Consider the following 13,964-nt stretch of genomic DNA (forward strand, 5'->3'; position numbering starts at 1 on the left):
GTAATTAGGCTAGGTAATCAGATTGTGGGTTCAAATGCTTGCACAAGCATGTGATTGATGCCAAGATTGGACAGCTATTTTGGTCATCTAGTATAAATGGAAAACTTCATTAACTGGTGGAATGTCATCTATAATTATGACCAGGCAGTGATCTCATAGTAATAATGGGGGCATAGGGAAATATGGGAAAATATGTGTTGGTTCACTCTCAAGGAAGAAGCCTCAGTGTCCAGTACCAATACTGAATTCTAGCTGTCTAGGCTCAGCCACAAGATACCAGAGCATTAGTGGTCATAGTCTCCATTTGCTGCTGCTTAATGTAAGGAAGGCCTGTGTAAGACTTACTTCATTTATTATTTGGTGTGAAGTTGGGGGCCAATGAGCAGTCCAGTCTTAAAAATGCGTGCAGCTGAATTATGGGTGTAGCATCAGCCACAACTCTGGACCAAGTGCAGAATATAGGTATTGTCTTCTGCTGTTCTGAAGATAGCTGAACATGAGACCCTACTTATGAAGTTAGGATTTAAAAGTCAATTTGGGTTGCTTCCATTTTTTTCTTTGAAACAGTATCATCTGATAGGACACAAGAGGTTTCCGTTTTCCAGAGTCTGCCTATGGAACAACTCCTCTTTGAGATTCAGATGGCCCCAATCCTCTTGGCTTTCTGGGAGACTATAAAAACCTAGTTTTCTCCTCAGATGTTGGGTCTGAGATACTAGTGGACCTTAGTATGGATATCTTCTTTTGTGTTGTCAAGTACTTGGTGGATCTGAATCAAATTGATGTTGCTTTATGATTTTTTTAAAAAATGTATATATTTTTTGTTAGCTACATATAGTTATTTGTTGAATAAGAGACCACGCACATTTGTTAAATTGATTAATTCATTTCTGGACATTTAAATTATTATTTTATCACTGGGAAATTCTATGCTTTCTTAATGTAATCATATTATTACTTCTACTGGTATAACTAAGGCACAAGTTAGAGTCGGGCAGAATAGCTTTTATTGATTTTTTTCTTAGAAATGCAAAGATTCGTAATGATTCACCATTTAGTTCACTTAACTACAATTAATTTTTGGATATTCTGTATTCCTTAATTTAGATTTTAACACAATTAAATATAACTGGAAACTAGGCCTGGGTGGCAACTTCTTTTTAAGATAATATAGATAATATAAATGTAGGGCGCATGCATAAGCGCACCAACGTGCCTACTGTCCCTGTCCTATTGTTTCTTTTTATTTTTGTTATATGTATCCATTTCATGTATTCATAACTATGTTTACACTTATACCTGTTATCTTATAATCGCTTGACAAATAAATAAATAATATATACATTTTGTTTAAGAAATGCTTTTAGAGATAACATATCTAATTCCTCGTTTCCTTCCTTTTTTTTAGATCTACCAAAAGATCAGCACTTTTGTGCTGCCCAAGCTGCTATTCTTCTTCTCCCAGATGAAAATCGTGAAGCTCTGAAAATTCTGTTGTACTTCCTTAGAGATGTTGTGACATTTGTGGAAAAAAATCAGATGACTCCAACCAATATAGCTGTGTGCCTGGCACCATCTTTATTCCACCTCAACACCTTGAGGAGAGATAGTTCTTCATCTTCCAGGTATTTTTTAAATTAAATTATAGTTAGCATCTATGCTTGTTCATTGTAGTTATTGTTTCCCCATCCAGAGGATGAATTTCAAAATGGCTCAGAAGCTGTTTTTTTTTTTTAAGTGTGCCTGGTAAATTATTTGGCAATAACTTATTGTAACTGAATGATAATAAGGACTATCATTTGGGAACTGCAATGCATGGATGGCATGCTGGACAGCAAGGTACTGAACAAAAGTTTGTCCCTTGAGATCTTTTGAGAGTGAGTTTGTTCATTTAAGGAGAATAAATAAAGCCTGAATTAAAAAAAATCTATGAAAGAGTGACTGGATTGAAATTAAAGAGAGGAGCAAGAAAACTGGATTTTGGGATTGGATGACATCCGCCCCCAAAAGAACTGTTGCTGCATTGTTTGGGCATGGCGGAAGCAAGGACAGAAAGTCACAGAACAATATAATGAATGGTGTTGATGTAAGCTTGGATATTTTATTTTATTTCTTGCCTTTTGTTGACTACTTTTTACCCTTTTTTTTTCTTCATTTTACATAACTCTTTCCCCTGACAGATAACAGGATCACTGGTATATTTGTCTGTTCTATATGCAATTCTGATTATAATTACCCTTCCTGATCATAATATGTTGGATGGTAATGCAGTTTTTAATAAAATAAGCACAGAGAGTGCTAGAAAAGAAACCAACCACCTGATTCGTCCATGAGTATACTCATTGAGAATACTTCTAATTCTACATCACCCTGTCTAATGTTTAAATAACGCTCAAGGAACAAAGCTGGTTGATGGAAAGCTTGATTCTGTGTGGAAAATACCCTTTGAAACCATAGTTAAATGTTTTGCTAAACTACTCCGTTTACATTTTGATAGGCTGGTTGTCTTTCTTGAAGATATTCCAGATTCTAAGTTTGTTTGAAGTTGAAGACAGTTTAGTTTGCCAACCTATAAGCTTGTGGTTTATGATGAGTATAGAGAGAAACTACAGAAGATTATATAAACTGTCAGGCCATACAGACGAATAGGCAGACTTTAAGTGTGTGTAATTTTTTTGAGCTTCTTGCGTCATCAATCACTTTAGTGTGGCTTTCTCCCACACTGTTCTAATAACAGAAGAACATAAAACTCCTCTGAGACTTAATTCTTTTGCCAGTATTGCTCCACCTCCTGGAAGAGACATAATTGGGTTAGGAAATAGCCACAGAATTCAGTGTTCCCACAAGACCATTTGAAACCAGAGTAATATGGGAAGCAATCCCACCAATGCAATGAAAAAAAAAATTAACTAATACAACTTTTCTTGAGAAACAGCAAGTAGCAAACTTTTAAAGCCCTTGAAATAAATAAAAATACAAGAGTACCGTAGTTATGGAGAAAGATATGTTTTGTAGCAAATATATCAGATTCCTCCAAATATTTGTAGACTTCACCTTTAGTCATCTGGGAATATTAATTTTAATCCAATATATCTGTAATATATCAAATAGAGGAAAATGTAATATAAAATGCATGATATGATAATTCACAAAATACGTTGGACATTTGAAAGCGTCTTAGTTTGCAATTCCTAAGATTGATCAAAGTTAAGAGTTATTTTTGTTTTAGACATGGGGTGGGAAATCAGGGTAAATATATGTGTATGCAGAATATATGTATAAATATACAGAGAATTAACAATCACATGGATTGTACATGTGTTTAATATCTGTCCATCATTGTATGTTATAGTTAGCTGAATAGTCTTCAGTTTATAGGCTTTGAATGTCTGTTGTAGGTTAAGATCTGAGTACAAGTTTAACAGATTAACAGATAATCAGAGTTGGAAGGGACCTTGTAGGTCATCTCGTCCAACCCCTGCCCAAGCAGGAGACCCTACACCATTTCTGACAAATGGCAGTCCAATCTCTTCTTGAAAGTCTCAAGTGATGGCGCTCCCACAACTTCCGAGGGCAAGCTGTTCCATTGGTTGATTGTTCTCACCATCAGAAAGTTTCTCCTTATTTCCAGGTTAAATCTCTCCTTGTTCAGTTTCCATCCATTATTCCTTGTCTGGCCTACAGGCGCTTTAGAAAATAGCTTGACCCCTTCCTCCCTGTGGCAGCCGCTCAAATATTGGAAGAGTGCTATCATGTCTCCCCTGGTCCTTCTCTTTACTAGACTAGCCAAGCCCAGTTCCTGCAACCGTTCGTTGTATGTTTTAGCCTCCAGTCCCCTTATCATCCTGGTTGCTCTTCTCTATACTTTTTCTAGAGTCTCAACATCTTTTTTATAATGTGGTGAACAAAACTGGATGCTTACTCAGGCTTTATAGAGTGGTATTAGTACTTCCCTTGATCTTGATTGTATCCCTCTGTTAATACAGTTTAGGATTGCATTAGCTTTTTTGGCTCTGTTGCACACTGCTGGCTCATATTTAGCTGGTTGTCCATGAAGACTCTCAAGATCTCTCTCACAGTTACTGCTATTGAGCCTGGTTTCACCCAGTCTATATGTGTACTTTTGGTTTTTCTTGCCTAAGTGTAGGACTTTACTTTTCTCTACATTGAATTTCATTTTGTTAGATATGGCCCAGTGTTCGAGTCTCTCAGGATCCATCTGGATCTTGAGCCTATCTTCTTGGGTATTAGCTATTCCTGCCAGCTTAGTATCATCTGCAAATTTGGTAAGTTTCCCTTCTATTCCCTCATCTAAGTCGTTAATGAAGATATTGAAGAGTTCCGGGGCTAAGACGGAACCTTGTGGCACCCTACTGCTTACTTCCCTCCATGTAGACTTAGACCCATTAAGGACTACTTGTTGAGTACAGTTTGTCAGCCAGTTGTGAATCCATCTAGTGGTGGTGCTATCTATTACACTTTTTTCTAGCTTACTAAGAAGTAGGTTGTGGTCTACTTTGTCGAATGCCTTGCTGAAATCTAAATATATTATGTCCACAGCATTTTGCTGGTCTACTAATTTAGTCACTGTGTTGAAGAATGAAATAAGATTGGTTTGGCATGATCTGTTTTTAACAAACCCGTGCTGACTGCTAGTTATCACTTTATTTGTTTCTAGATGTTGGCAGATCTGTTTTTTTTTTTTATCTTTTCCAGTATCTTCTGGGGAATTGATGTTAGACTGATTGGTCTATATTTTTCTGGGTCTGTTTTTTTTTCCTTTTTTGAAGATGGGAACCACATCAGCTCTTTTTCAGTCCTCTGGTAGTTCCCTGGTGCTCCAGGATTTTTGAAAGAAATGGTGCAGTGGTTCTGAGATGACCTCTGCCAGCTCCTTTCAAAGTCTGGGATGTAGTCCATCAGGCCCCGGTGATTTGTTTTCATCAAGATCAGACAGGTGTTCTCTTACTATTTTTTTGCTTATTTTAACTTTTATTTCTGGTCTGTCTTTTACAGTTATGCTTTTGGTGGGTTGAGCTATAGTTTCTTTTTGCATGAAGACAGATGCAAAGAATGAGTTAAGCAGTTCTGCTTTCTCTCTGTTGCCTGTTACTTCCTTGCCATCTTCTCTCTTTAGTGGACTGTTTTCTTGATTTTTTTTCTTGCTATTTATATGTTGGAAGAAATGTTTTTTATTATCTTTGACTTTTGTTACAAGTCTTTGTTCATTCTGAGCCTTTGCTATCCTGACTTTGTCTTTGCAGATTCTGGCTATCTGCTGATATTCTGCCTTAGTTGTATGTCCTTCTTTCCATTTTTTTTGTACTTGTCCTTTTTTTCTTTCAATTTGCAGAGAGATCTTTGTGCAGCCATGCTGGTTTCTTCTTGGATTTCTTGTTTTTCTTTCTCAGTGGTATTGTGCTGGTCTGGGCTTCTATGATCATACTTTTTAGAGTTTCCCAAGATTCTTGAGTTGTTTTCTCCTTTAGGATTTTCATCCATGGAATATTTCCCAAGTTCTCTCTGAGTTTATTGAAATCAGCTCTTTTAAAATCCAAGACTCTGGTGTCATTATGTTCTGTTGCTTGTGTTTGTGTTATTTTGAATTCTATTATGACATGGTCACTCTCACCCAAGGTTCCTGCAGTTTAAACTCCCTCTATCACTTCTTCTCTGTTTGTAAGAATTAAGTTCAGTATGGCTGTCCCTCTAGTTTCACCCTCTACCTTTTGGACAACAAAGTTGTCAGCTAGGTTGGGTAGGAACTTATTTGCTTTCTCACTTGGTGCAGAATTAGTTTTTCAATTGATATCAGGATAATTGAAGTCTCCCATTACTATTGTTGTGTGTTTCCTGCATATGTTTGTTAGTTGGCTGGCAAAAAGAATATCTATATTTTCTGCTTGATTGGGTGGCCTATAATATACTCCTGTGGCCATGTCATTCTTTTTTTCTTTTATATTGACCCATATGCATTCTAGGAGGTTTTCATCTTTGGTTTCATGCATTTCTGCAGCAATATAGTTGTCCTTTACATACAGTGCAACTCCACCTCCTCTTTTATGGGGTCTGTTTTTTTTATTAGATTGTAGCCAAGTAACTCAGTCCCTTTCTTTGATGGATGCAAACATCTCTTTTGTACAGTTTTTTATTGGACCAGCTGCAGACATCATGACTAATAAAACCAAAGCCTTCCTTTTTACACCACTCCTTTCGCCACACATTAAACTCTGCTACACGCTGCCCTTTCCCTTTTTGTTCCTTGTATATTGGTAGAACCTCTGAAAAGATAAGCCTACAGTCCATTTTACTAAGTTCATACCCTGAGCTCTGGAAGTCTTTCTGAACAGAAAGTACATCCTTCTGGGAAAGATCATTTGTACCAAGATGTATAACAGCGTCAACGTCACAGTCCTTGCTGGCATTCTTGACTATTTTAAGAATACTCTTCTTGTCTCTGCTGGCAGTAGCACCTGGTAGACACCTGACTCTTTCAAAACCTCAGTATCCTTTCCTAAATTTACATCCCTTACAGCTGAGCCCCCAACCAGAAGGCTGCTTCTCTTTTTGGATGCCTTGCTCTTCTTGTGTGACTGGTGCATAATACCTGATTCTAGGACCATGATCCCTGGCTTACTTGAGTTATCATTATCACAACTACCTTGACCTGTCACTTTAGTGTCCCTATTAAGGTCAGGAAGGGCACTGTATGCTGGGACACAGCAAAAGCTTTGCGTTTATGGTCCACAGCTCTCACCCTGCCAGATCCCAATGTTGTCCATACTGCCCATTTCCTGTAGGATCTTTGTGGTAGTGGGGGCTGGTAGCACAGCAGTTCAATAGATGGCTGGACTGGGCACCTAATTTCTGCTTGGAGAGCACAGATTAGAGATTCTAGATAGGTAATCTGGCCATGCAGACTGGTAATTCTTTTTTACAAAGAGGACAGTATCCAAGTTTGAAAAGAGTACTGCGAAAGACAGCTGTAAAACAAGCATTACACTGAACTAAGTCGGTCATTTTGAAATAAAATAAAATCACAATCTCAAGCTCACTTACCCTAAATGTCTTATTGGTATTCTTGGTTTATAATTATATGATTTGCACACCATTAGGTGCACGGGCTGCTATCTTTCTCCTTTCTACTCACCTTCTGCTTCCTTCACAAGCAGCCAGCTCTGGGAATTTGAAATGCAAGTTTTATTTCTGCAGGATGGGGATCTGGAAAAATAAGTAGTAGTTCAATTTCTGCCAGAGGTGAAGAGAGGTAAAGCATTTGAAGAATGCAGTTTTAAGAGGCGTACACATCCCAGATGTGCATCAGGCAATAAAACAAGTCTTGTGATGTTCAGCATTCCCCAGGGAGAGAAAGAAAAACGAAGACAGCCTTGTCAGTCATAGAGAGTGAAAATGTGGTCAGGGCCAGGAATGTGTCAGAAAAATGGAGGGGAAATGTTGCATAGTATTTATTTCCAGGAGAAGAAATTAGTAGTTCCATGGAGATTTGCAAGTTTTAGATAGGTGGCGGAGGAGACCAATGCTTCCAGGTTTTTCTTCTATCTACAAATTATAGTAGGTTTTATCTTACTAGGTAAAGAAGCTGTTCTTTTAAAAATGGGACATTTTCAGTATGAATATCTTGAAGTTTAAATAATAAAGTTGTAATGCAATGATTTGTATCATTTCATTAATGGTATCAGTGTGAGGATAACAAAAAGCCCTTATCTAACAGCTCTGGTTTCAGAATTTGAATAACAGTGTCTGTCTGTCTATCATCCATCTGTCTATCATTGTCTGTCCGTCCATCCGTCCGTCCATCCATCCATCCATATACCATATCTATCTATTTACTACTATCTAATCTTCAAATGTTAAAATTTTTTTCCAAGATAGAGCTTGTAAAGATGAATGCCAGGTTCTTTGCAATCAAGGTTTTGGCCAGATGCACAAGTAAGCTTTAAATATGAAAAATACTCTCTGGCAAAAAATAGAGAACTCTTAAATAAGGATTGGCTTTTCCTCTGAATTTATGGCTCAGCTTAAAAAAAATATTTTAAGGATACTAGACAAATAAATGAATGCTTTGTGTGTTAAATGAAACAAGATTAGCTAACATTTGCTCTGTTTGGATAGAAGTCATTAAATGTTCCACAAAAGAAGTATTACATTAAAAGGCCACTATACTGGTTTAGCTTATTCTCATATGCAGTTTTTAAAGTGTTATTTGATGTAACTAGAAATGAAAATAAATGTGTGAAACAAGCCTGTATTTGTCACAGGAAATTATTTATATTACATCCTTTACTGTTTTCAATGTCTCAGTGTTTTTCCCCCCTTTTCATTATACCACCCTAAGATTGGGTTCAATGCTCATCTGTATTGTAGACTCCTGCCAACTTATCTCTGCTCTCCCAGATGTTGGGACCAATCTTGCTGATCTCTTTACACCTCTCTCGTCATAAGCTATGCTCAGTGGCTCCTTCTCCTGCCATCCAAGGAAACCAGCCAGGAGAACCACCCCTGCAAAATACAGACCCTCAATATCAGTTCAAAGATGGTGGAATTATATCTACTGCTTATAACTGCCCAATGTCTTGTTTTCTTATTTTTTCCACATACAACATACAACCACTTCCTTTTCCACTTAGTCCTTCTCTCCAAAGTAGCAAATGTATTTTTTAAACCAGAACTAGCGTCCAGTGATCAAAACAATGAAGTTGTTACATTTTCCTTTTCAAGATCTAGCCAAAGGAAGCTCAGTACTGGAAAACCTGATCAGAGAGATTTGAGTGAGAACTTGGCTGCAACGCATGGCCTGGCCCATATGATCATGCAGTGCCACAGACTATTTGGGGTAAGTGGTATTTTTTCAAGCATATTTTAAAGTCTGCTCTAAAAATCTAGGAAGTAGAATCTGAGTATGTTGCTTGTTGGAAATGGGAAACAGATTATTTTTTAAATTATTTTTTTCAAATTACTGGCAAGATTGGTCTAATTCAAACTAAAATAGCAAACAATTACTGCTTTAAGTTTTTCTTAGAAGTAGACCAATTTATGTGTCTCTTCATCACTATACTTGCTTGCATTTCCTGACACAGGTAGATCTCTACTTAAGGCCAGTGGCTTAATGACCATTTGAAATATAAGGAACCCAGAACAGTTAATGTATGGCCTACAAACCACTTTTGGCCATCATAAAATATCAGCGATTGTATGTGAAATATTTGGCAACTGGCTCATTTTATGACTGCATCCCTTGGTACATGTTTTGTGACATTTTTTGTTGGTTTCCAGCATTTTTGCAGATTTCTAGCAGAATGTATTCACATTTACAATCTTGGAATTCTTTTGGAAACCTCAGCGATTCGCTAAATGGCAGCCTCAAAAAATGTAGTAAAATCAGGTCTGATCATATGGATGCCATGGCTTACTATATAACAAGTTATGAGCACAAATCTGGTCACAATTGTGGTCATAAGCTGAGGACTACCATTATCTTTAGTTCCACAGATGGAAAATAGTTTTTTTAGAGAAAAAATATTTAGTGTATGTTAGTGAAATGGATATTATATCAGTTTTGAATTAGTTCGAAATGTAAAGCTTTGTTTTTAAATTAAAATATCTCATTGTCTTCATTTTGTTTTGCCCCATATGAGTATTTTACTTGATTCCTTCTTGGACAATCTCTAGTTGCTTATAACAGAAAAGCTGATCTTTCCCAAACTGATCTAAAACTTTCTTAATGATATGGGGAAAATGTGAGTTTTCCTGTTTCTGCTTAAGAACAGCATGGACATAAATATTTAACCCCATTTTTACAGATTTGTGGCATCTCTTCTGCTCTATTTTCAATATCATTTTGCAACAAAAGCTTAATCATCTGATAGGAAGCCAACCTGGTCAAAACTACGTACTTTGCAAAATCACATTTCACAGCAACAGCTCAGCAGGATTACAAATAGTTCTAGTACATTTTGAAATCATCCTATCTAAAACTTTGGTTCATGCCTCTTTATTCAGGGGACTGCTATTATCCAAAGGCCTTGCTGAATCTGATAGATCAGTAGCCTATATTTTTGTTTCCCACGGTAGTAAAGCATGTTTTTCATGGCAGCATTTGTAGTCATATTGCCTGGTTCCAAAATGTTTCTTTATACAAATGTAAGAGTTGTTTTGATACAGGATGGGCAGGAAATAAAATAAATAAATAAACAAACAAACAAAAAAGCAATAGCCTGCTGTTGAAAAAACCCATTATCCATGCTAGGATTAGAAAAGTTAACTGAGAATGAGCTGGGCTTTCATAAGGAATCATTTAGACTCAGCTCAGTGTCTTCTATATTTGTAACTCATTTGGCTTTCTGCAGTTTATAAACGTTACTTATTCATAATATTTCTTCATACGATAGAAAACAAATATGTGAGAGAAAGGGGGTCTGGATAGGAAGTGTCAAAGAACAGAATGTGAGAGACTCACAGCCACTAATTTGTACAAAGTGCAGAACCAAAAGTGAACTTCAGAGTTGGGATATAATGCTTATTTAACATGATCTTTGTTCTCCTCTTCCCTTTGTATGGAAAACTGGCAATGAATTTAAGGGATAGGAACAAAAGTCCAAGGGTATGAAAGTTGCCTTTGTACCTTATTAAGCCCTAATTTGCACCTTATAATATACTTTTCTTCAGTTCTTTAAACCCTTGTCTCTGGAGCAGTATTTCTCAACCTTAGCAGTTTGAAGATATGTAGATTTCAACTGCCAGAATTTCCTAGCCAACTAGAGTGCCAAGCCATTCCTATATGAGCTGAATATATACATATTTCCTTTCTGATTTGGTGGTGTATTTTCTTCATGTACATAAGACTGTAATGTACTACCGTACTTATTGAAAGTAATGCTACTTTTTATTTCAGGCCAATGTAAATATGTGTGCTCTTTTTCAGGTACCCAACTATTGTTTTGATCAGGAGCATGAGAATGAACACAACCAAGCAGATTTAGATGAAGTAGCTCCACATCAAGCCATTTTAATAAAATATTCTAATATAGTGTCATCCCTGGAACACTTCATGCAGGACCTACTCAGAGAGGCCAAAGACAAATTCAAGAACTGGGTCACTTGCTCCATCTTAGAAGGAGTAGACTCCGCATCTAAGAAGGTAATTATTGTATTAAGGCACTTTTAAGCAGGGAATCCTCCTAAATTTAACAATAGCTTTTTCTAAAAACCAAATGCAGAAACATCACTTCTATAGAACTATAAAAATGAACAGAAATTGCACTGAACCAGCCTAAACCATCCTAAATCCCTATTGAAGTTTGAAAATGGCATGAGTACTGTTTCTTAGTGTCTCAACTCTGATATTCCTGCAACCATAATTTGAGTGAAAATACTGTTTTATATGTAAAACAGTAAATGCCTAAAATGTCTCTTTACTGTTGCCTGGAATACATAATATAACATTTAATGATAAAAATGCCATTGGCCTATTCTTCAGTATAGTTTTGTCTACAATCTTTTCTAAATCATTACCTGACATATTATTACAATGTTTATTTTTAGTGAAGCACATAAGATTATCCTTGTTCTAAAAGAACATTGTTACAGGAGCATCCATTTGGTCCCCAAATTGCTTTAGTTGTCTTTATATTGAGTCAATGATGCTCCTAATTTGTTTAAGCATTGAAGGATAGAAGTCTGTCACATTGTTTCTTAATATGTTGACTATATTCTCAGGTGGATGATAACTACCACATCTGTTTATGGAAAACCTCTGTTGAAATTGATGCTGTTCCTAAAGTTATTCTACACCGTATATTGATGGAACAACATCTGTGGGATCCGAATCTTCAACAAACAAACATCCTGGAGATTGTAGATGATGAAACAGATATTTATCAGTACACAACAGCAAATATGTCTCCACTTCCTTCAAGAGAATATGTGGTCCTAAGGTTAGAAACTATAATAAATTTCCATTTTTTTTGACATCAGCTTTGTTGATCTATGTTTTTTTTACAGTATTATTTGTCATACATATTCTCAGGAAAAAAAATCCTAAAAGATTAAGTTCTAGGCTGCATAAACAGAAGGGTAGAATCAAGATCACATGAAGTATTAATACCATTTTATAATGCCTTGGTAAGGCCACATTTGGAATACTGCATCCAGTTTTGGTCGCTACAGTGTAAACAAGATGTTGAGACTCTAGAAAGAGTGCAGAGAAGAGCAACAAAGATAATTAGGGGACTGGAGGCTAAACACATAAAGAACAATTGATGGAATTGGGTAGGCCTAGTTTAATGACAAGGACTAGGGATGACATGATGACAGTGTTCTGATACTGTATATCAGGGATTGCCACAAAGAAGAAGGAATCAAGCTATTTTCCAAAGCGCCTGAGGGCAGGACAAGAAACAGTGGATGGAAACTAATCAAGGAGAGAAGCAACTTAGAACTAAGGAGAAATTTCCTGACAGATAGAACAATTAATCAGTAGAACTTGCCTCCAGAAGTTGTGAATGCTCCAATACTGGAAGTTTTTAAGAAGATTGGACTGATTGTCTGAAATGGTATAGGGTTTCTTGCCTAAGCAGGTTGGACTAGAAGACCTCCAAGATCCCTTCCAACCCATCCCACCCCATCTTTGAATCTCCCCATCCTACTGATTTAGGTATATTGATTAACGAAGCACAATTGGTTTGTTTGCATATTGCACTAAGGAAAAAACAATTACATCTGACAGGTGTAAAAAACCACAAGGGAATTAAATTTCCAACTTGTAGTGTACTTATTTTTGCTACAAATTAAAAGAGTGTACAGTAAATTTTGTAAATGACAAATTATTAAAATATTGATTACACATAGAAAAGCATTTAAAATTGATAATTTGCAACTATGGTTATGATATCAACTGATCAACAGAAATCTATGATGGTATGGGAAGACAGAATTGACAGATGATTGCATGCATTCTAAACTTTGTCAAGTGGAAAACTTTTAAGAGTTTGTTATCCTGTACATGTTCTGCAAGTCATGTACAGTCTTTGGCAAATTGTTCTACCCATCAGGTAATCATTGTTTTTCTATATGGAGCAGAATTATTGAGCGCTCATCTCAAAATCTCAGTATTTCAAATGAAAATAATATAATCTCAATAGATTGTCTGATTCATCTGATATATTGCAAGATTTGACAGTTTAGTGAGATCTTAGATATTGTTTAAAAGTTTAAGTTAAAAATAGTTTAAGTTTGCAATCCTGTAGGTGCTATGTTGCCAAATCCTGCATTTCTGCTGTTTATAGAAGTTGCAATCTGGATTGGATTTTGCCTATATTTGACACTATTTCACAGACACAGCATATATGTATTGGGAACTATAATTGTTTATTATAAGTACAGTTAGAAAGTTGATATAAATGAAGTGACATTAAAGTGTTCTTTGTGTAGCTAATATGAGTTTAGTTTCCTAAATATAATAGGAAATCATAATCTGAAATGTTCGGGTTTTTTTACTTTATTTCTAGGACTTGGCGGACTGATCCTCAAAGTGGCACATGTATTCTAGCAGCTACCTCAACAGATAACAAAGGTGCTACTGTGAATGGGATTTTGGTTCAAGTCATACTTTACCAGTACCTTATAGAAGTTGTTGCTGGTTCCCAGAAATCCAAAGTAACATACGTTTGTCAAATAGATACCAGGTATTTCTTCTATTCCTTTCCTTGAAACTAAAATTTTACCTATGAAGGCCTTGATACTCTCTGAGCTTAGTTGTTAGTCTGAGGGTATTTCATTACCCACTTTCATAATCATCAGTGTGAGTGAGAGTGAGAGTGTCATGGTGGCAGTATGATTTTCTTGATAGTTCATTATTTATTATATAGTCTGTCTATTTTTGTTACAGAAATATGAATTGTGATTTTTTTTTAAAAATGATTTTATACCAATAGATGTGAAATGAC

The 13,964-nt window shown here is 36.2% G+C and overlaps 1 protein-coding gene across 3 annotated transcripts in view; it reads left to right on the forward strand.

The window, feature by feature from the left end:
• LOC113433659 (rho GTPase-activating protein 7-like) overlaps window positions 1-13,964 on the forward strand; it is a 94,993-nt gene that overhangs the window by 78,438 nt on the left and 2,591 nt on the right. For all 3 annotated transcript variants that reach the window (XM_026696337.2, XM_026696338.2, XM_026696339.2), the window contains exons 9-13: window positions 1,409-1,625; window positions 8,740-8,854; window positions 10,943-11,158; window positions 11,737-11,954; window positions 13,527-13,703. In XM_026696337.2, coding sequence (XP_026552122.2) covers window positions 1,409-1,625; window positions 8,740-8,854; window positions 10,943-11,158; window positions 11,737-11,954; window positions 13,527-13,703 — 943 coding nt within the window. The remainder of the gene's footprint in view (window positions 1-1,408; window positions 1,626-8,739; window positions 8,855-10,942; window positions 11,159-11,736; window positions 11,955-13,526; window positions 13,704-13,964) is intronic.

The sequence above is a fragment of the Pseudonaja textilis genome, chromosome 2, assembly GCF_049901715.1.
Source record: "Pseudonaja textilis isolate UNSWEBS1 chromosome 2, rPseTex1.2, whole genome shotgun sequence".
NCBI classification, from domain to species: domain Eukaryota; kingdom Metazoa; phylum Chordata; class Lepidosauria; order Squamata; family Elapidae; genus Pseudonaja; species Pseudonaja textilis.